Source organism: Catharus ustulatus, chromosome 5, assembly GCF_009819885.2.
Source record: "Catharus ustulatus isolate bCatUst1 chromosome 5, bCatUst1.pri.v2, whole genome shotgun sequence".
Lineage (NCBI taxonomy): Eukaryota > Metazoa > Chordata > Aves > Passeriformes > Turdidae > Catharus > Catharus ustulatus.
In genome coordinates this window covers 75172063-75194673 of record NC_046225.1, presented here as the reverse complement: position 1 = coordinate 75194673, position 22611 = coordinate 75172063, and the positions used below count along the sequence as shown (strand labels likewise).

General features: G+C 58.4%; 1 protein-coding gene across 1 annotated transcript; it reads left to right on the top strand.

Annotated features, from left to right (window-relative positions):
- The first annotated feature begins 1581 nt into the window (after positions 1-1581).
- On the top strand, positions 1582-21282 carry ATP6V1B1 (ATPase H+ transporting V1 subunit B1). Its single transcript, XM_033060884.1, has 14 exons — positions 1582-1681; positions 9759-9814; positions 10988-11086; positions 12862-12955; positions 14659-14736; positions 15781-15920; positions 16400-16501; positions 16612-16709; positions 17261-17384; positions 18240-18390; positions 19664-19746; positions 19879-19983; positions 20854-20983; positions 21062-21282. The coding sequence occupies exons 1-14, from the start codon at positions 1582-1584 to the stop codon at positions 21217-21219; spliced, it is 1518 nt and encodes a 505-aa protein (XP_032916775.1). The 3' UTR covers positions 21220-21282.
- Positions 21283-22611: the final 1329 nt, after the last annotated feature.

Below are 22611 nucleotides of genomic sequence, written 5' to 3'. Positions count from 1 at the left end.
CGGCCCCAGGGTGACACCCAGGTGACACCCAGGCTCTGTTCTGTGCACCCGCGTTTCCTGATCCTTATTCCTTCATCCCAATCCCTTATCCCTATCCATTTCTCCTTATCCTTTATCGCTGTCCCCATCCCTCATGGGTCTCCTGTTATCCTTACCCTGATCCCTTATCCCTATTCTAAACCCTTGTCCCTATTCTAATTCCTTATCCCTATCCCTATTCTAATTCCTTATCCTCATCCCTATTCATTTCTCCTTATCCTTTGTCACTACCCCTATCCCCACCACTTATCCCGCTATCCCTACCCCGATCCTTTATCCCTATTCTTATTCCTTACCCCTATTCTTATTCCTTATCCCTATCCCTACCCTAGATCCCTATCCCTATCCCTCCCCCACTCCCTCTTCTCCCTCTCGCTATCCCATTCCTTATCTCATACCCCTCATCCCTGTTCTTTATCCCTATCCCAATCCTTACCCTATATCCCTATCCCATTTCCCGTCCCTATTCCCATCCCTATCCATTATCCCTATCCCACTCCTTATCTCATATCCCTTATCCCATTCCTCATCCCTTATCCCTGTCCCTTTCCTTATTTTATACCCCTATCCCTACCCTGTCCCTGCCCCGTCCCTGTCCCTGTCCCTGTCCCTGTCCCTGTCCCTACCCCTTATCTCTTATCCATTATCCCTATCCCTTTCCTTATCTAATACTCCTTATCCCTCTCCCTCTCTCATCCCCATCCCCATCCATCTCCATCTCTGCCCCCATACCCAATCCCATTCCCAATCCCCATTCCCAGTTCCCAATTCCAGTTCCCATCCCCAATTCCAGTTCCCATCCCCATTCCAGTTCCAAATTCCCAATCCCCATTCCCAGTTCCCAATCCCAATCCCCATTCCCAGTTCCCAATCCCGATCCCAATCCCAATTCACATCCCCAATCCCAGTTCCCATCCCCATTCCCAGTTCCCAAATCCCATCCCCATTCCCAGTTCCCAAATCCCAAATCCCATCCCCATTCCCAGTTCCCCATTCCCAATCCCAATTCCCCATCCCCATTCCCAGTTCCCAATTCCCATCCCAGTTCCCAATTCCCAATTCCCCATCCCCATTCCCAGTTCCCAATTCCAGTTCCCATCCCCAATTCCAGTTCCCAATTCCCATCCCCGTTCCCATCGCCACTCCCTGTCCCCATCCCGGCTCCGGCCGCTCCCTCCCGTTGTTTACAGACAACACGGTGCCACCTGTGTCGCGATGTCGCGGCGCTGTGGGTGTCACCTTCGCTGCCAGCGTCCCCTTTACTGCCGGTGTCCCCTTTAGTGCCAGTGTCCCCTTTGCTGTCGGTGTCCCCTTTACTGCCAGTGTCCCCTTTGCTGTCGGTGTCACCTTCGCTGCCGGTGTCACCTTTACTGTCGGTGTCACCTTTGCTGTCGGTGTCACCTTCGCTACCAGTGTCACCTTCGCTGCCGGTGTCGCGGGCGGGGCGGGACCGGCGGGGGCCGGGCCGGGGCTACAAAACCCGAGGCGCTGCCGTGTCCTGCCCGGCGGGACCGTGACGGGGACAGCGACAGCGACAAGGCCATGGCCGCCACCAAGGTGACAGCAGCGGCGACAGAGCTGGCGGCCGCCCGCGAGCACGGGCTGGCCGTGACCCGCGACTTCCACAGCAACCCCCGGCTGAGTGAGTGGGGGACACGGGGACACGCGGGGACACCGCGGGGACACCGCGGGGCGAGCCCTGGGAAGGGGGGGGACATCACTCTGTCCCCGAACAGAGCGGTCGAGAGGGTGACACCGGGCAGGAGTGCGTGGGTGGCACTGGCACTGGGCAGGTGGGTGACACTGGGGCAGGGAGGGGTGGCAGGGACAGGTGAGTGGCACTAGGGCACAGGAAGGGACAGGTGGGTGACACTGGAACGGGCAGGGGTGGCAGGGACAGGTGAGTGGCACTAGGACAGGGCTGGGTGGGTGACACTGGGTCAGGAAAGGACAGCTGGGTGGCACTGGGACAGGCAGGGGTGACAGGGACAGGTGAGTGGCACTAGGACAGCAAGGGACAGAGGGGTGGCACTGGGGCAGTCAGAGGTGACACGGCTGGGTGACACTGGGACAGGCAGGGGTGACAGGAGTGGGTGGGTGACCCCGGCTCAGGAGGGGACAGCTGGGTGGCACTGTGACAGGTAGGGTGGCACAGGGGCCACGTCTGTCTCTCGCGGGGACAGGGGGACACTGTGGGGTTGCGGGGGTGTCCCCTCCTGGGGACCGCACCCACAAGGACCGGGGAAGGTGTCCCCACCCTGGGGGCACCTGTGGGGCGCTGTGGTGACACCCCAGAGATTCGCGGGATGCCCCGGTCGTCCCTTCCAGTTGTGTCCCCACCCCACGGCGACATCGGCGCAGCTGGCACCGTGCCACACCGGAGTGGACGATCCCCCCGTCACTTTGTCCCCAAACCCCCGCTGTCACCCAGGGCGTCCGCTGTGACCTTTGTGCCTTCGCTGCCGGCGAAGGAGGGGGGTTTGGATGTCACCTCCTTGCGATGTCACCTCCCCTCGTCCCCAGCCGGGTGGCACCGGTCCCTCCCGAGCCGAGCTGGCCCTGCCCGCCACCCGCCGTGTTTGCTGTCAACAGCGGCCACCCGCGGGTGACTCGTGCCCGGGTCACCTGGCACAGCGCCAGCCCTTGGCTCGGTGTCACCCGCGTGTCCCTTTGCCAGGAAAAACCCTGGAGATCCCTTCCCGCTTTTGTCGCGTTTGTCACCCCCAAGGGACGCGTTTGTCCCCTTGTCCCCAGTTCAACCCCGGCACCGCCACCCAGGCGGGGACAATATGCTGTCCTTGTCACCCAGGCGGGTCCCCGCGCCCCAAAATGTCCCGGGAGGTGACAGCAGAGGTGGCAGGAAGGACACGGCGAGGTGGCACAGCCGGGGGGGACCTGGCGGTGACATCCGGAGGGGAGGGGACACCCCGGGAAATGGGAGGGGGCAGCGCGGGGTTGTGGGTGCCTGAGCTCACGGGGGTGTGGGATTCCCAGTTTGGGGTCCCAGTTTGGAATCCCAGTTTAGGTCCCAGTTTAGCATTGCAGTTAGGGGTTAATCCAGTTTAGGGTTCAAGTTTGGGGTCCCAATGTGGGGTCCCAGTTTAGGTTCTCAGTTTAAAGCCCACGTTTAGGCTCCCACTGTGGGGTTCCAGTTTAGGGTCAAAGTTTAGGATTGCAGTTAAGGGTTCCAGTTCTGTGTTCCAGTTTAGGATCCCAGTTTGAGGTCCCTGTTTAGGTCCCAGTTTGGGTTCCAGTTTAGGGTTGCAGTTCAGGGTTCCAGTTTAGAGTCCCAGTTTGGGATCCAAGTTTTGGGTGCCAGTTTGAGGGCCCTGTTTGGGGTCCCATTTCAGGTTCCCAGTTTGGGGTCTGAGTGTGGCACAGGGCACAGGAGTGACACCGAGCTGGGAGAACTGGGAGGGGCCAAGAAGGGATGGGGAATGGTCAGGGATGGATGGATGGATGATGGATGGATGGATGGATGGATGATGGATGATGGATGATGGATGATGGATGGATGGATGATGGATGGATGAATGAATGATGGATGGATGATGGATGATGGATGGATGGATGATGGATGGATGGATGATGGATGGATGGATGGATGGATGGATGGATGGATGATGGATGGATGATGGATGGATGGATGATGGATGGATGATGGATGGATGACGGATGGATGGATGGATGGATGGATGATGGATGATGGATGGATGATGGATGGATGATGGATGGATGGATGGATGGATGATGGATGGATGGATGATGGATGGATGGATGGATGGATGACGGATGGATGGATGGATGGATGGATGGATGGATGGATGATGGATGGGTGATGGATGGATTTTGGATGGATGGATGGATGGATGGATGATGGATGGACGGATGGATGGATTTTGGATGGATGGACCGAGCAGGACGCACCACACCCAATTTCTGTCATCAAGCCCCTCCCATTTTGTGACATTGCCATGTCCCAGCTGTCCCTTTCATCCCTGCCACTCTTCCCAGTGCATTCCCAGGATGATGCTTTTGGGATCTTTCCCTGGCAGGGTTTGGGACACAGGAAGCAGCAGGGGACGATCCAGGGACCCTGCCCAGCCTTGACCTCCCTTCCCTGGGGGTCTGACCCCACTGCCCCACACCCCTCCACCCCAAAAAATCCCCCACTCTTCCCCTTCCTCTTGTATCCTTCAGATCCATCCCCAAATTCCCTTTCCCCTCTCCTCTCCATCCCTTTTTTTTCCCACCAGCAAAACTCACAGCACCATCTCCCCCTACGATCGAATTTCCTTTTTTTAAAAAATTTTTGCCTTGTTTTTTTTTTCTCTTTTTTTTTCCCCGGGTTCACGCTTGGCTGGGGCCGCCTTTCTCCGGCTGCCCCCACATGACTGTGCAGGTGTGTCTGGGAACCCGCGGCCGCCGGGCCCTAATTAGTGGCATAGAGTGTGACCCCCCGCCGGGCTTTTCACGGCCCCTGCCGGCCTCGGACAGCCCCGCGGGGTTGACAGCGCGGCACAAAGTGACACATGGCACAATGGGCAGGTTGCGGAGGCGACCGGGACTCGGGGGGGAAGCGGTCACTTAGGGATTGTCGGAAAAATCTCAGGGGGGTGAGAGGGGTTTGGAGGTCGGGGTTGGATTCTGGGAATGAGGCAGAGTTGGTGGAATCTTAAAATCCCCAAATTCCTAAAATCTCTAAAATTCTAGAATCTTAAAAATTGGTTTGGGTTGAGGCGTGGGGGAGCTGAAATCCCACCCAGTGCCACCCCTGCCATGGGTAGGGACACCTCCCACTGTGCCAGGCTGCTCCAAGTGCCATCCCAGCTCACCTTGGGCACTGCCAGGGGTGGGGGATGCATCCAGCCCCACCCAGAGCCTGGTGCCCAGCACCCCCTGCCCCTCCCTGCCCTGCCAGGGGGTGCCAGGGGTGGGGTCCCCCCTCCCTGTGCCCCCCAGAGTGGCTCAGGATCAGCTCTGGACCTGCAGGGACAGCTCTGCACCCTCAGCTTTGCTCTGGGAGGGAGGATTTGGGGGATTTGGGGGATTTGGGGGCTGTTTACCCATCCTGCTTCCCAGCTCTGCTCCAGGTGTGTCCCCATCCATTCCCCAGCTCTGGAATTTGGGGTTGAGCATCACTCGCTGCACACCCAGCCTAGATGCTGAGGTGACAAAAAGGGGAATGGCTTCCCACTGGGAAAGGGGAAATTGGGGTGGGATATTGGGAAGGAATTCCTGCCTGGGAGGATGGGGAGGGGCTGGACTGGAATTCCCAGATTTGCTGTGGCTGCCCCTGGATCCCTGGCAGTGCCCAAGGTCGGATCCCCCCGACCTGATGGATCCTTAAAATCCCTTCCCACCACCCCAAAACCCCCTCGCAGGTGACAGCGAGCCGCCTCAAGGCGCACTTTGGAGCCGAGCCCTGCGGGGTCGGGGGGCTGGGAAGGCCGCGGGGGCTGCGGAGGGCAGGGCGGGCGAGCGGGAGCAATTAGCGGCGAGTGGAGCCGGGTCGGGTCCCCTTTGTCACCGGGGGCCGCGGTCCCCCCCGCGCGGTGGCCGCGCTGGTCAGCAGTGCGTGAGTGTCAGCGCTGACGGAGATTGCCTCTGACAGCAGCTGTGAATTTGGGGCTGGGGGTGTGGAAAGGCCAGGTTTGAAAGAGTTTTTTCTTTTCCCTCGGCCCCTCTCCCCCCAGCCCCCCGCCCCCGGCCGGCGATCGCAGCCCACCCAGCCCGCAGCTCCTGAGGCAGCGGCTTCATTATCGCTGCTGGGGCTTTCCGGTGTTCCACCCGCGCTTCTCGGCCCTCCTCCTCTTCTTTTCCTTCCTCTTTTCCTTTTCCTCCTCCTCTTCTTCTCCTCCTCCTCCTTCTCTTCCTCTTCCCCTCCTCCTCTTCCTTTTTTCTTCCTTCTCCTCCTCTTCTTCTTCGTCTTCTTCTTCTTCCTCTTCTCCTCCACCTCCTCTTGTTCTTTTTCTCCTCTTCCTCATCTTCTCCCTTTTGGTGTCCTTCTCCTCCTCTTCCTCTTCTTCTTCCTCTTCTTCTTCCTCTTCTCCTTCTCCTCCTCCTTTGTGTCCTTCTCCTCTTCATCTTCTTCCTCTTCCTCTTCCTCTTCTTCTTCATCTTCTTGTTCTCCTTCTTCTTCTTCTTCTCTCCATTCTTCTTCTTCTTCTTTTTCTTCTTCTCCTTTTTCTTCTTCTCCTCCCCCACTTCCTCCTCTTCCTCCTCGTTCTTTTCCTCCTCTTTCTTTTCCTACTTTTTCTCTTCCTCCTCCTCCTCACTCCCCATCCCGACCCCTTTCCAGGCTGTCCCTTGGCGCTGCTGTCGTGATTCCCGCCTCTGTCACGACAGAACAGAGCTGGGCATGGATGAGGGGCTGGAATGATCCTGGGAAATGTCCAAGGCCAGGCTGGACACTGGGGCTTGGAGCAGCCTGGGATGGTGGAAGGAGCCTGGATGGAACCAGGTGGGATTTAAGGTCCCTCCCAACCCAAACCATTCCAGGATTGCGTGATGTCCCTGCCCGTGGATAGATGGGGAAAATGGATGGATGGATGATGGATGATGGATGGATGGATGGATGGATGGATGGATGGATGGATGATGGATGGATGATGGATGGATGGATGGATGATGGATGGATGGATGGATGGATGGATGATGGATGGATGGATGGATGGATGATGGATGATGGATGGATGATGGATGATGGATGGATGATGGATGGATGGATGGATGATGGATGGATGACGGATGGATGATGGATGGATGGATGGATGGATGACGGATGGATGATGGATGGATGGATGATGGATGGATGATGGATGGATGATGGATGGATGATGGATGGATGATGGATGGATGGATGATGGATGGATGATGGATGGATGGATGATGGATGGATGGATGGATGGATGGATGGATGGATGATGGATGGATGGATGATGGATGGATGGATGATGGATGGATGGATGGATCATGGATGGATGATGGATGATGGATGGATGATGGATGATGGATGGATGGATGGATGGATGGATGGATGGATGGATGGATGGATGATGGATGATGGATGGATGATGGATGGATGAATGATGGATGGATGGATGATGGATGGATGATGGATCATGGATGGATGATGGATGGATGGATGGATGGATGGATGGATGGATGATGGATGGATGGATGGATGGATGGATGGATGGATGGATGGATGATGGATGGATGGATGATGGATGGATGGATGATGGATGCATTAATGATGGATTGAGGGTGGATTTCCGTATCACCCAAGCTCAGCCGATGTTCCACTTTCCCCCCCGGTGACACCAGCCCTGCCTGAGGCTCCCACATTCCCGGTGGGCAGAGCTATCCCAGTGGTCTGTGATGGCAGCCAGGAATGTCCCCAAGGGGGTGGCAGCCACCAGGACCGAGTTGGACTCTCCTGTGCCGGGACAAGGGACACTCCAATGTCCCTGTCCCACACGGGGGTGACATGGGCAACAAGAAAAGCTCCCAGAAACTCCAGCTGGGGGAAGGGAAGCGGGAGAGCTCCGGGAGGGAGCGGGAACGGGAATAAAAGGCCGGATGGTCACTTTGGGAATAAAGGGGACAAAAGGCGGGGAGGGGGCTCCGGGTGTGCCGGCCCCTCCGCAGGCTGAATGGGCGAGCAGCGGGAACCGGCCCTAATTGGGGAAGGGAAGAGAAGGCTAATTAGCTAATTAGCTCCTGGAGTGGGGCTGGGACAACCTCGGGGGGGTTCAGCAAGGCCAAGGGCTGGACAAGCTGGGACGGGGCACAAATCCAGACTGGGAGGGGAAAGGATTGGGAGCAGCCCTGGGAGAAGTGGAGGGAAATTTGGGAATTGTGTCCCTGTGAGACCCCACCCTGGAGCTGCTCCAGCTCCTGGATCCAACTTCAGGGGCGTGTGGAGCTGCTGAAACAAATCCAGAGCAGGTTCCAGAGCTGCCCCCAGCACTGGAGCTCCTCTGCACTGGAGACAGGCTGGAAGAGCTGGGAATGTTCCCCTGGAGAAGCAAAAGTGCCAGGGAATGCTCAGAGTCCCTGCAGGGGCTCCAGGAGAGCTGGAGAGGGACTGGGGACAAGGGCTGGAGGGACAGGACACAGGGAATGGCTTCACTGGGAAAGGGGAGATTGGGCTGGGATCTGGGCAAGGAATTCCTGCCTGGGAGGGTGGGGAGGGGCTGGGCTGGAATTCCCAGATTTGCTGGGGCTGCTCCTGGATCCCTGGAGTGTCCAAGGCCGGGCTGGATCCACTTGGGACAGTGGGAGCTGCCACGTTTGGAATTCCTGGACTTTCAGGTCCTTCTGAACCCAAACCACTCCGGAATTCCCTGATCCCACTGCAGAAATGTCCGGGATCACTGGCACTGCCCAGGGAAGGGGACACCGAGGGTCCCTCTGTGCCATGGGGTGACCCCACAGAGCTCTGGGGGTGTCCAGGATGGGGCTGTGACCGGCGGGATAAACGGGACCCATCCCTAAGGATGAAATCCCTGGGGGGACAATGCCACCATCACCACGGGGACATCCAGGGACCCCCATCGGCGCAGGGGGAGGGGACAGCCCTGCAGCTGGCCCGGCCTCTCCGATCCTATTAGGATCAGGTGGGAATGGCAGAGGGGACAGGGGGCAGCGGATGAAAGGGCCCGGCGGGGTCAGTGGGGCCGGGGCAGCGCTCGGGGCTTTGACACTTCCTGGGCTGATCAAGGCGCGGCTTAGAGCCGGATCAGTTCCCGCACACCTGCACCCGCCGGGAGCCCATCCCGGCCCCAGAATTCCCGGGATCTGATCCCAGCCCCGGAGTTCCCGGGGTCTGATCCCAGTCCCAGAGTTCCCGGGCTCTGATCCCAATCCCGGAGTTCCTGGGAGCTGATCCCAATCCCGGAGTTCCCGGGGTCTGATCCCAATCCCGGCACTCTCAGGACTGATCCCAATCCCATTTTCCTCAAAATCTGACCCCAGTCCCAGAATTTCCAGGATTGATCCCAGTCCCAACATTCCCAGGATTGATCCCAATCCCGACATTCCCAGGACTGGTCCCAATCCCGACATTCCCAGGATTGATCCCAATCCCGGCACTCCCAGGACTGATCCCAGTCCCGACATTCCCGGGATTGATCCCAGTCCCGACATTCCCAGGATCTGATCCCCATCCCAGCACTCCCAGGATTGATCCCAATCCCGACATTCCAAGGATTGATCCCAGTCCCGACATTCTCAGGACTGATCCCAATCCCGACACTCCCAGGATTGATCCCAATCCCGAAATTCCCAGAACCGATCCCAATCCCGGCATTCCCAGGATCTGCTCCCTCTCCCTGGGTTCCTGCCCGGCCTCATCCCCGTTTGTCACCTGTTTGTTCCCTGTCACCCTCTGTCACCCCTGTGCCAGCGCTGTCCCCGCGGGGTCACACCCTCATTTCCCCAATGTCCCTGGGGTCCCCCCGGCCAGGCAGGATCCTGGGGACAAGGGGACACTTTCCTGCTGGCCCTGGTGACATCCCTGCCGGGCACGTGGGGACACCTCCAGGAGGTGACACGATTCCTGAGTGACATTTCCTGCAGGACAGAGACTCCGAGTGGCCACCACTGGTCACTCGGCGCGTCACAGGGACAGGGAGTGGGACACGGGAAGGGACAGCATTTGGGGGTGGCACTCCCCGGGTGGCCCTGGGGACTGACGGTGTCCCCTCCCCCAGCCTACAGGACGGTGTGCGGGGTCAACGGGCCGCTGGTGGTGCTGGACAACGTCAAGGTAGGACTTTGGGGACATGGGGACAGCTGGCGGTGTCACCTGGGGCTGTGTGGTGACCACAGGGTGTAATGGGAGGAGTGTGACACCCACCTCGTGTCACCTGTCCCCTGTCCCTATCCCGTCCTTTCTGCCCCATTTCCCTGGGCTGTCCCTCCTGTCCCTTGTCCCCTGGGCTGTCCCCTGGGCTGTCCCCTCCTCTCCGGGGTCCGAGCTCCCTCCTCTGGACGCGGTCGGCAGCAGAGCCCTGTCCCCGCCTGCACGCGCGGGTGGCGTGTCCCCGTGTCCCCGCGTCCCTGCCCGAGCTCAGGCCCTGTCCCCTGTGTCCCTGTGCCCTGTCCCCTGTGTCCCTGTGCCCTGTCCCCTGTGTCCCTGTCCCTTCTCCCCTCTCCCAGCTCTGTCCCTTGTCCCCTGTCCCCTCCCCAGCTCCCCAAGGGACCCTGCTCTGAGGTGTCCCCTCCACAAGCCCCTTGTCCCCTCGCTGTCACCCTCCCTGTCCCTGCTCCCCGCTCTCCTGGGTGGGCTCGGGCCACCCGGGTGACCCCGGCAGGAGTTTTGTCACCCGTTGTCGCCTTTCCGCGGCCCCTGCCATTTGTTAATTAATCAGCTCAATCAAAGAGCCGGCCCGTGGCGGCCGCTCCCGCGGCTCGCTCGCCCTTTATCCAAAGGTTTTGTTTTTATCCAGAGGAATTAAAGTCCAAAGTTCACGGGGCTGGAGCCGGGAATGAGGAGCAGGAGAGCCCTGAGCGTGCCGGGCAGGAGCGACATTGGCCATTGTCCCCAGAGCAGGACGTGTCCCCTCTTTACAAAAGTCCCCTCCGTGCCACCCGCGGTGTCCCCACGAGTGCCACCCGTGCCCGTGGCCTCTGCCTCGGAGCTGGTGGCAGCCTGGTGGCTCTGGCGGTGACAGCGCTTGTTGTCACCGGCTTGGGAGTGGCCCCCGACAGCGGGGAAACTGAGGCACGGGGCAGTGGGGGGACAGCGACAGGGACAAGCAGCGCCATCCCCCGCCACCACTTTGCTGCCATGTGTCCCCTCCCCCCGTCTGCGTTTGGTGGCTTCGGGACCAAAGCGGGGGAAACTGAGGCAGCACCGTCAGGGCTGGGGGGACAGGAGCGGGCTGAGGGGACACAGGGGACACCGCCACCACATTTGTCCGTGTCGCTGTCCCCACAGTTCGCCCAGTACGCCGAGATCGTGAACTTCACGCTGCCCAACGGCACCACCCGCAGCGGGCAGGTGCTGGAGGTGATGGGCGCCAAGGCCATCGTCCAGGTGAGCGCGGCGACACGGTGACACGGTGACAGGGTGACACGGGGACACCGCCACACGCCGGGCCTGCGCGGGCTCTGTCCCAGGGCTCTGTCCCGCGGCTCTGTCCCCCTCCAGTGGTGGCTGTCGGGCTCGTGTCCCAGAGCTCTTTAGAGGCAGGATTGGTGTCCTGGGATGGCCAGGGGTGTCCTGGGACAGGGGACAGTGTTCTGGGACAGGGGACAGTGTCCTGGGATGGACAGGGGTGTCCTGGGACAGGGGACAGTGTCCTGGGGTGGCATGGGGTGTCCTGGGGTGGCCAGGGGTGTTGTGGGACAGGGGACAGTGTCCTGGGACAGGGGACAGTGTCCTGGGATGGTCAGGGGTGTCCTGGGACAGGGGACAATGTCCTGGGATGGACAGGGGTGTCCTGGGATGGTCAGGGGTGTCCTGGGACAGGGGACAGTGTCCTGGGACAGGGGACAGTGTCCTGGGATGGACAGGGGTGTCCTGGGATGGGCAGGAGTGTCCTGGGACGGGGGACAGTGTCCTTGGACAGGCAGTGGGGTCCTGTGATGGGCAGTGTCCTGGAACAAATGGCCAGGGATGGCCAGGGGTGTCCTGGAACAAGTGACAGTGTCCTGGGAGAGGGGACAATGTCCTGGGGTGGTCGGGGGTGTCCTGGGGCAGGGGACAGTGTCCCAGGATGGTCAGAGGTGTCCTTGAATGGGCGATGTCCAAGGACAAGTGGAGTTCTGGGATGGGCAGTGTCCTGGGACAAATGTCCTGTGGAATGGGTGGCAGTGTCCTGGGATGGTCCTGGGATGGTCAGCGGTGTCCTGGAGCGGTCAGGGATGTCCTGGGACAAGGGACAGTGTCCTGGAACAAGGGACAGTGTCCTGCGATCGGCACAGATGATGTCGTGGGATGGGCGGTGTCCTGAGACAAATGTCCTGGGACAGCCAGGAGTGTCCTGGGATGGACAATGTCCTGGGATGGTCAGGAGTGTCCTGGGATGGTCAGGGGGGTCCTGGGACAGCCAGGAGTGTCCTGGGATGGACAATGTCCTGGGACAGTGTCCCCACCCCTCACCCCACACTGACCCCCACCGTTCCCCCATCCCGCTGCCACCACCCCCCAAAGCCACCAACCCTGGGACAGCCGCGGCTGTGACCGTTTGGGGCTGTCCCCAAACCCGCGAGCTGTTTGGGGTCAGATTTGGGGTCAAACCCCGCCTGATTAGCCCGGATCCCCCCCAAACGGCCCCGCTGGGGCTCGGGGGGGCCGCGCAGCTGCCCCAAAATCGCCGCTCTAATGCCACCTGCGCCTCGGGGATGCCCTTTTAATCCTATTAGGGAGTCAGGCTCGGGCGGGGGAAAAATAAAGGATAAAAGGAAGGGAAAAGGGGAGAAAAGGAGTTTTTGGCAGCCTCAGCGTTGTTGGGGGTGACCCGCAGCCACCTGGGGGGCTCCGAGCGTCACCTGTCACCATCGCCACCTTCCCGCTGCCCCCAGGGCCACCCGGCGCTAATTAAAGCAGCGAGCCGGGGGCTAATTAACACAAATGATGGCAAATATTACCCTGATCAAAAGGCCTCCGGTTTCCCCGGGGGTGCGGCATCCACGGACCCCCCCCAAAAATATCCCCTCACCCCAATCCCCCCAGGACGGGTTTGTAACCCCAGCGCTTGTCCCCTCTTTAATGTCCCCTCCCGGGGGGGTTGGGGTGAGCGGGGGTCACGTCACCCCCTTCAAACCCTTCATTAATCCCCGTTAATTGCCCCGTTAATTGCTCCGCAGGTGTTTGAGGGCACATCTGGCATCGATGCCAAGGCGACAACGTGCGAGTTCACCGGGGACATCCTGCGCACGCCGGTGTCCGAGGACATGCTGGGTGAGGCCAGCACGGCTCGGGACACGGGGGACACCCGGGTTTGGGGATTTGGGGGTTTGGGGTTCGGCTCTGGGGCTGAGGACACGGCTGGGTCACCTCCGAGTGGGGACAGTCACCGCAGGCAGGGCTGGAGCGCTCCCCGCGTCCCCGCTGCGCGGTTATCCCGGGAAAAAGAGCCTGGGATGGGCTGGGAAGGGATTCCAGGTGAGGTGGCACCGCTTTCCTGGGGGCGTCACCGCATCCCTGAAAGTGTCACCCCATCCCTGAAAGTGTCACCGCATTCCTGGAGGTGTCATCACATCCATGAAAGTGTCACCGCATCCCTGAAAGTGTCACCGTATTCCTGAAAGTGTCACCCCATCCATGAAAGTGTCACCCCGTTTCTAGAGGTGTCACCCCATCCATGGAAGTGTCACCGCATTCCAGGCGGTGTCACCGCATTCCTGAAAGTGTCACCGTTTTCCTGAAAGTGTCACCCCATCCCTGAAAGTGTCACCCCGTTTCTAGAGGTGGCATCGCATTCCTGGGGCTGTCACTGCATCCCTGAATGTATCACCACATTCCTGAAAGTGTCACCGCATTACTGGGGGTGTCACCGTATTCCTGAAAGTGTCACCTCAGCCCTGAAAGTGCCACCCCGTTTCTAGAGGTGTCATCCCATCCATGGAAGTGTCACCGCATCCCTGAAAGTGTCACCCCATCCATGAAAGTGTCACCGCATCCCTGAAAGTGTCACCTCATCCCTGGCAGTGTCAACTCACCCCTGAAGGTGTCACCCCATCCCTGAAGGTGTCACCCCATTCCTGGCGGTGTCACCACATCCCTGAAAGTGTCACCGCATTCCTGAAAGTGTCACCTCATCCTGGCACCCCATCCCTAAAAGTGTCACCCCCTCCCGTGTCTGTCCCCCCTCCCGGTGTCTGTCTGTCCCCTCTGTGTCTGTCCCTCTCCGGTGTCTGTCCCCTCTCGTGTTTGTGTCCTCTCCCGGTGTCCCCTCCCTGTGTCCGTCCCCCCCCGCTCTCGGTGTCCCCCGGGAGTCGCCGCTCCCGTGGCCGCTGACCTTTCCCGCTCGGCGCTCGGCGCTGCCATCACCCTGATGCGCTGTGACACCGCCACCGTGTCCCCGCACCGCCACTGCGTCCCATGGGGGGGCGGGGGGAGCGGGGAGGGGACAGGAGGGAGCCGTGGCTTTGTCGCGATCGATGCCACCGCGGCTCCGAGGCGGTCGATGAGGCTGAGACGGAGCGGAGTGGCCGTGTCCCCTCCCTGGGGACACTGTGAGGGGGGCTTGGTGTCACCCCGCCCGCCCAGGAGATGGGGGCTGCGGGAGGGAGGTGGCTGGGGACATGGGGACACGGGGACAAAGGGACAGGGTGGTGGGGACATGGGGCAGGACGATGGGGACACGGGGGCATGGGGACACAGGGACAGGGTAATGGGGACACAGGGACAGGGTGATGGAGGTGGAGGAGCATGTGAGGGACATTGGACCCTTGTCTCCACGTGCTGGCATCTCCCTGTCACACCCAGCCCGCAGGTGACACTTCCTACCCCACACCCACAGCCCCCGGTCCCTGCGTCCCCTCTGGGGGTGGGTGGGGTGTCCTGGATTGGGGTGGGGACCGTGCCCTGGGGCCACCGCACCGGCAGGTGTCACCCCCAGCTGGTGGCCCTGAGCAGGGACAGTCCCTCTGTCCCCACAGGCCGGGTGTTCAATGGCTCCGCCAAACCCATCGACAGCGGCCCCCCGGTGATGGCCGAGGACTTCCTGGACATCAACGGTGACAGCTCCGGCTCGGTGGGAATGTGGGAGGGGTTGGGGACAGCCTGGAACTGGGGGTGACACCAAGCCCTGATGGTCACCACAGCCCTGTGGTGTCAACACATCCATCCCTCCATCATCCATGATCCATCCATCATCCATCCATCATCCATCCATCATCCATCCATCATCCATCATCCATCCATCCATCCATCCATCCATCCATCCATCCATCCATCCATCCATCATCCATCCATCATCCATCCATCATCCATCCATCCATTATCCATCCATCCATCCATCCATCCATCATCCATCCATCCATCATCCATCATCCATCCATCCATCCATCCATCATCCATCCATCATCCATCATCCATCATCCATCATCCATCCATCATCCATCCATCCATCCATCCATCCATCCATCATCCATCCATCATCCATCCATCCATCATCCATCCATCATCCATTATCCATCCATCCATCCATCATCCATCCATCCATCATCCATCCATCATCCATTATCCATCCATCCATCCATCATCCATCATCCATCCATCCATCATCCATCATCCATCCATCCATCATCCATCCATCATCCATCATCCATCCATCATCCATCCATCCATCCATCCATCCATCATCCATCCATCATCCATCCATCCATCATCCATCCATCATCCATCCATCATCCATCCATCCATCCATCCATCCATCATCCATCCATCATCCATCCATCCATCATCCATCCATCATCCATTATCCATCCATCATCCATCCATCCATCACCCATCATTCATCCATCCTCACCGTATGCTCCAGGAGGGTTTCCAGGTCCTGGGTTGGTTCCTGTCCCACTCCAGTTCTCCTCCCTGTTCATCTCCAGAACTTTCTTCCCAATTTTTGCCACCAACCATGGCCATCCCTGCATCCCCTTCCACCCCATCTCCCGAAGTTCCAAGGGCTTGGAGCACCCTGGGATGTTGGGAAGTGTCCCCGGATGGGTCCAAAGCTCCTTCCAACCCCAACCATTCCATGATCCCTCCTTTCCCCGCTTCAGGCCAGCCCATCAACCCCCATGGGCGCATCTATCCCGAGGAGATGATCCAGACCGGGATCTCTCCCATCGACGTCATGAACAGCATCGCTCGCGGGCAGAAAATCCCGATCTTCTCGGCTGCCGGGCTGCCCCACAACGAGGTGGGACTGCGGGAAAGGAGCGGGGAGGGATTTGGGAAGGTTGGATTCCCTCTCCCAGTGTTGGGAAGCTGCGGGCAGCTCGTGCCTCAGTTTCCCTGTTGGCACCACAATCCCTGTGCGGGAGGATCTGGGCTGATTTGGGGTCCTGAAATCCAGGGATTTGGGGTGGTTCGAGATCCTTTAATATCCCCATGAGTGTGGCTGGGACAGAGGGGACAGAGTGGGAGGGGCTGGAAATTCCAGAGGGGGATGGGATGGAATGGGTTGGGATGGGACATTGGGATGGGACATTGGGATGGGATGGAACATTGGAATGGGATCAATGGGATGGGACAATGGGATGGAAACCATCCCTGACCAGTCAGGAGTGACCACAGGCAAGGCAGGACACCCCACTGACCCCCACCCCGTGTCCCAGCGGTGTCATGGCCGCTCTGGGGTGTCCCTGGTGCCACCCCTGTCCCTGTCCCCTCCCTCAGATCGCGGCGCAGATTTGCCGCCAGGCCGGGCTGGTGAAGAAATCCAAGGACGTGGTGGATTTCCACGAGGACAACTTCGCCATCGTTTTCGCGGCCATGGGGGTGAGTCGGGGGCGCGAGGGGACATCCCAGGTGACCCCAGATCCACCATGTCCCCGTGTCCCCTCTCCTCATGTCCCCACCCTGCTGACCGCGTGTCCCGCCCGCCGCAGGTGAACATGGAGACCGCGCGGTTCTTCAAGTCGGACTTTGAGCAGAACGGCTCCATGGAGAATGTCTGCCTGTTCCTCAACCTGGCCAACGACCCCACGTGAGCGCCTCTTTTCTCCTCCTTGCTCCTCTTTTCTCCTCCTTTCTCCTCCTTTCTCCTCCTTTCTCCTCCTTTCTCCTCCTTTCTCCTTTTCCTCCTCCTCCTTCTCCCTCCCTTCTTATTCTTCTCCTTCCTTTTTCATTTCTCCTTCTCCTTTTCCTTCTTCCCCTTTTACCTCCTCCTTTCTCCTTTTTTCTTCTTTCTCTTTCTTCTCTTCTCCATTTTCCTTCTTTTCCTTTCTCCCTCCTTTTGCTGCTCCTCCTTTCTTCCTTCTCCTTCTTTTCTCCTCCATTTTCCTCCTCCTTCTCTCTTCTCCCCCTCCTTTTCCCTCTCCCTCTTTTGTTCCCTCTTTCCCTTTCTTCCCTCTCCCTTTTCCCCCACCAGGACCCTTCCATTTCCCTCCGGATCACTTTGGGGGGGCTCACCTGGGGTTCCCCAATGCCCTGCCCTGCTTGGGGACCCCAAAACTCCGCAAGTCCCCCTGCCCTGGGGACATCACCAGTGGGGAGAGTCTAATTAGGCTAATTGGGCTGTTTGGGGGTGTCGCACAGCATCGAGAGGATCATCACGCCCCGGCTGGCGCTGACCACGGCCGAGTTCCTGGCGTACCAGTGCGAGAAGCACGTGCTGGTCATCCTGACCGACATGAGCTCCTACGCCGAGGCGCTGCGGGAGGTCAGCGCGGGGACATGGGGTGGCCACGGGGACATGGGGTGGCCACAGGGTCATGGAGTAGCCACAGGGGGCCTGAGATGGCCACAGGGACATGGGATGGCCATGGGGACATGGGATGGTCATGGGGACATATTGTGGCCACAGGGACATGGGGTGGCCACAGGAGGCCTGGGGTGGACATGGGGACATGGGGTGGACAATTTGACAAGGACAATTTGAGATGTTTGGGGGGTTTAGGGTATCTGGAGTACTCAGGGTGACAAGGACAGCTCAGGGTCCTTGGGGTTTTTGGGGTTTTTTGGGCACCCAGCATGTCTGGGGTTTTTGGGGTACTGGGGTGCTCAGGGTGACCAGGACAGCTCAGGGTCCTTGGGGTTTTTGGGGTGTTTGTGTTTTTTGGGGTACCTGGGGTGCTGAGGGTGACCAGGACAGCTGGGGATCCCAGGGTTTTGGGCGGTATTTGGGGTTTTTGGAATATCTGGAATACTCAGGGTGACAAGGACAGCTCGGGGTCCTTGGGGTTTTTGGGGTGTTTGGGGTTTTTGGAGCATTCAGCACACCTGGGGTTTTTGGGGTTTCCTGGACTGCTTAGAACACTCGTGTCCTTCGTGCCTCCCATGGTTTTTTGGGATGTTTGGGGTCTTTTGAGGTGTTTGATGTGTCTGGGGTGATCAAGATTCTCAGGACACCCAAGCTTCTTGGAGGTTTTAGGGCGTTTGGAGTTTTGGGGTTTTTGGGGCACCCAGCACACCTGGGGTTTTGGGGTTTCCTGGACTCCTTGGGACACTGGTGTCCCTCGTGCCTCCTGTGGTTTTTGGGGTGTTTGGGGTGCTCTGACCCCCCTGAACCCCACAGGTGTCGGCAGCCAGGGAGGAGGTCCCGGGCCGCCGCGGCTTCCCCGGCTACATGTACACGGACCTGGCCACCATCTACGAGCGCGCCGGGCGCGTGGAGGGCAGGAACGGCTCCATCACCCAGATCCCCATCCTCACCATGCCCAACGACGGTCAGGGGGCCGGGAATCCCACAGGAGGGCGGGAATTCTATGGGAGAGCGGGAATTCTATGGAAGAGCGGGAATTCTATGGGAGAGCAGGAATTCTATGGGAGAGCGGGAATCCCAGGGGAGAGCGGGAATTCTACGGAAGAGCGGGAACTCTACAGGAGAGCAGGAATTCTATGGGAGAGCGGGAATCCCAGGGGAGAGCGGGAATTCTACAGGAGAGTGGGAATTCTACAGTAGAGCAGGAATTCTATGGGAGATTGGGAATCCCACGGGAGAATGAGAATTCCATGGGAGAGTGAGAATTTCATGGGAGAGCAGGAATTCTATGGGAGAGCGGGAATCCCATGGGAGATTGGGAATTCTATGGAAGAGCAGGAACTCCACAGGAGAGCAGGAATCCCATGGGAGATCAGGAATTCTACGGGAGAGCGGGAATTCTATGGGAGAGCAGGAATCCCACAACAGAGCAGGAATCCCACGGCAGATCAGGAATTCCACACCAGATTGGGAATCCCACAGCAGATCAGGAATCCCACAGCAGATTGGGAATCCCACAGGAGATTGGGAATCCCACAGCAGATCAGGAATCCCACAGCAGATTGGGAATCCCACAGCAGATTTGCAATCCCACAGGAGATCAGTAATTCGACAGCACATTGGGAATCCCATGGGAGAGCGGAAATCCCACAGCAGATCAGGAATCCCACAGCACATTGGCAATCCCGCAGGAGAGCAGAATTCCTATGGGAGATCAGGATTTCCCCACTCTGGGAAATCGCGGGTTTGGAAAATCCCAAATTGCTCTGGTTTGAGCCGGTTTTGGGGAGCTCCTGGGCTGGTGCTGCTGGGGTGGTGATTGAGGAGCTGAGACCTCCCTGTGTCCCCAACAATCCCTCAAAATCCCTGTTTGGGGTCAGGGACAAGGGGGTGACACCAAAATGTCATCCAAGCCACCCTCATCCCCTCCCATTTGGGGTCCCTGGCCCCTGGAAAAGGGGGTGACACTGAGACAATTCCATGCCATCCAAGCCACCCCCATAACTACCTGTTTGGGGTCCCCAGCTCCAGGACAGGGAGGTGACACCAAAATATCACACAAGCCACCCCATCCCCTCCCATTTGGTGTCCCCAACTCCAGGACAGGGAGGTGACCCCAAACCCCCGTACTGACCCCAGTGGGGGCTGCGCTGCCCCAGTGACCCCACAGAGGTGACAATAACACTGTCCCCACCCCCACCTTGGGGTCTCACAGCCCCTTTGTCCCCCCACCCCAGACATCACCCACCCCATCCCCGACCTGACTGGCTTCATCACCGAGGGCCAGATCTACGTGGACCGGCAGCTCCACAACCGCCAGGTTGGTTCCCAAACCCCTGGTTCAATCCAGGATGGATCTGGGATGGATCCAGCACCCAACAGGGCTGGAATCCACCCAGGAACACCAGGATGGGAGGGTCAGGTGGACATTGGGGTCACTCTCACCCCACAGATTTACCCCCCCATCAACGTCCTGCCGTCGCTGTCGCGGCTGATGAAATCGGCCATCGGAGAGGGGATGACCAGGAAGGACCACGGGGACGTGTCCAACCAGCTGGTGAGGCCTTGGGGACACTGAGGGGGCGTTTGTCACTTCAGGGTCTTCCTGTCCCCCTGGCTGGGGAGCCACAGGTGAGGCCCCACCTGTGGATCCCAAATCCAGGAGCTGCTGGAGCAATTCCAGGGGAGGTTCTGGAGATGCTCCAAGGGCTGGAAGAGCTGGGAGTGCTCCCCTGGAGAAGGAAAAATTCCAGGGAATGCTCAGAGTCCCTACAGGGGCTCCAGGAGAGCTGGAGAGGGACTGGGGACAAGGGCTGGAGGGACAGGACACAGGGAATGGCTTCACTGGGAAAGGGGAGATTGGGCTGGGATGTGGGCAAGGAATTCCTGGCTGGGAGGGTGGGGAGGGGCTGGGCTGGAATTCCCAGATTTGCTGGGGCTGCCCCTGGATCCCTGGAGTGTCCATGGCCAGGCTGGATCCACCTGGGACAGTGGGAGATGTCCCTGGATATGAATGGGATGGGATGGGATGGGATGGGATGGGATGGGATGGGATGGGATGGGATGGGATGGGATGGGATGGGATGGGATGGGATGGGATGGGATGGGATGGGATGGGATGGGATGGGATGGGATTTAAGGTCCCTTCCAACCCAAACCATTCCAGGATTCTGGAGCCCCTCTGCTCTGGGAATGTTGGGAATGTTACCCTGGAGAAAGGAAGGATCTGGGATGAGCTTTGCAGGACCCGGAGGGACAGGACACAGGGAAAGGGGAGATTGGGCTGGGATTTGGGAAGGAATTCCTGCCTGGGCTGGAATCCTCAGATTTGCTGGCTGGATTTGCATCCCCCTGGGATGGCAGGAGGTGTCTCTGGGGGCTGTGGGATCGGTGCCCAGCCCAGCCCATCCCTGAATTCCCATCCCAGTACGCCTGCTACGCCATCGGGAAGGACGTGCAGGCCATGAAGGCCGTGGTGGGCGAGGAGGCTCTGTCCGCCGACGACCTCCTGTACCTGGAGTTCCTGCACAAGTTCGAGAAGCAGTTCATCTCCCAGGGTGAGCCTGCAGCCCTGCACGGGGTTTGGGGTGTGGGGGAGCCCCTGCAGCACCCCCAAACCCGCGCTGTGCCGGCAGGGCCCTACGAGAACCGCAGCATTTTCGAGTCCCTGGACATCGGCTGGCAGCTCCTGCGCATCTTCCCCAAGCAGCTCCTCAAGCGCATCCCCGAGAGCGTCCTGGCCGAGTTCTACCCGCGCGAGGCCAAGGCGCCCGAGCAGGGCACGGCCCTGTGAGCCCAGCACCCCAAATGCCCTTGTCCTAAAATCCCATCCTCATTTCATTAAATCCCATCCTTGTTTTCTAAAATCCCATCCCCATTTCCTAAAATCCCATCCTTGTTTCCTAAAATCCAATCCCCATTTCCTACAATCCCATCCTTGTTTCCCAAAATCCCATCCCCATTTTCTACAATCCCATCCCCATTTCCTAAAATCCCATTTCCTTAAATCCAATCCCACTTTCCTAAAATCGGATCCTCATTTCCTAAAATCCCATCCTTGTTTCCCAAAATCCCATACCAATTTCCTAAATCTCATCCCCCTTCCCTGATCCCCCTTTCCTAAAATCCCATCCCCATTCCCTAAAATCCCATCCTTCTTTCCTAAAATCCCATCTCTCCTACAATCCCATCCCCATTTCCTAAAATCTCATCCCCCTTCCTAATATCTGATCCCTTTTTCCTAAAATCCCATCTCCCCTTTCCTATAATCCCATCCTCATTTCCTAAAATCCAATCCTAAAATCTCATCCCCCTTTCCTGAAATCAGATCTTCATTTCCTAAAATCCCATCCTTGTTTCCTAAAATCCCATCCCCATTTCCTAAATCTCATCCCCCTTCCCTAATCCCTCTTTCCTAAAATCCCACCCCCCCTTTCCAAAAACCCCATCCTTGTTTCCTAAAATCCCATCCCCATTTTCTACAATCCCATTCACATTTCCTTAAATCCAAACCCCCTTTACTAAAATCAGATCCTCATTTCCTAAAATCCCATCCCCTTCCCTAATATCTGATCCCTCTTTCCTAAAATCCCATCTCCCCTTTCCTACAATCCCATCCTCATTTCCTAAAATCCAATCCCCTTTTCTAAAATCTCATCCCCCTTTCCTGAAATCGGATCCTCATTTCCTAAAATCCCATCCTTGTTTCCTAAAATCCCATCCCCCTTTCCCAAATTCCCACCCCCTTTTCCTAAAATCCCGTCTCCCTTTCCTACAATCCCATCCCCTTTTCCTAAAATCCCATCCCCCTTCCTAATATCTGATCCCTCATTTCCTAAAATCCCATTGCCCTCTTCCTAAAATTGGATCCCCCATTCCTAAAATCCCATCCCTTTTTCCTAAAATCCCATCTCCCTTTCCTAAAATCCCATTCCCATTTCCTTAAATCCAATCTCCCTTTCCTATAATTGGGAAAAATCTCTTTTTTTTGAGGATTTTTTTGATGAATAAACCACCACCAAACCTTTTGATTCTCCCATTTTTCTTTCCACGTCCGTGGAATTCCCACCCTTGGGAATTTCTGGGAATTTTTGGGGAACCCCTGGAGCTCACCCCGAACTGCAACTCCCCCAAACCCCACAATTCCGTGTTTTAGGGGAAAATCCCAACACCCCTCTGTGGGTTT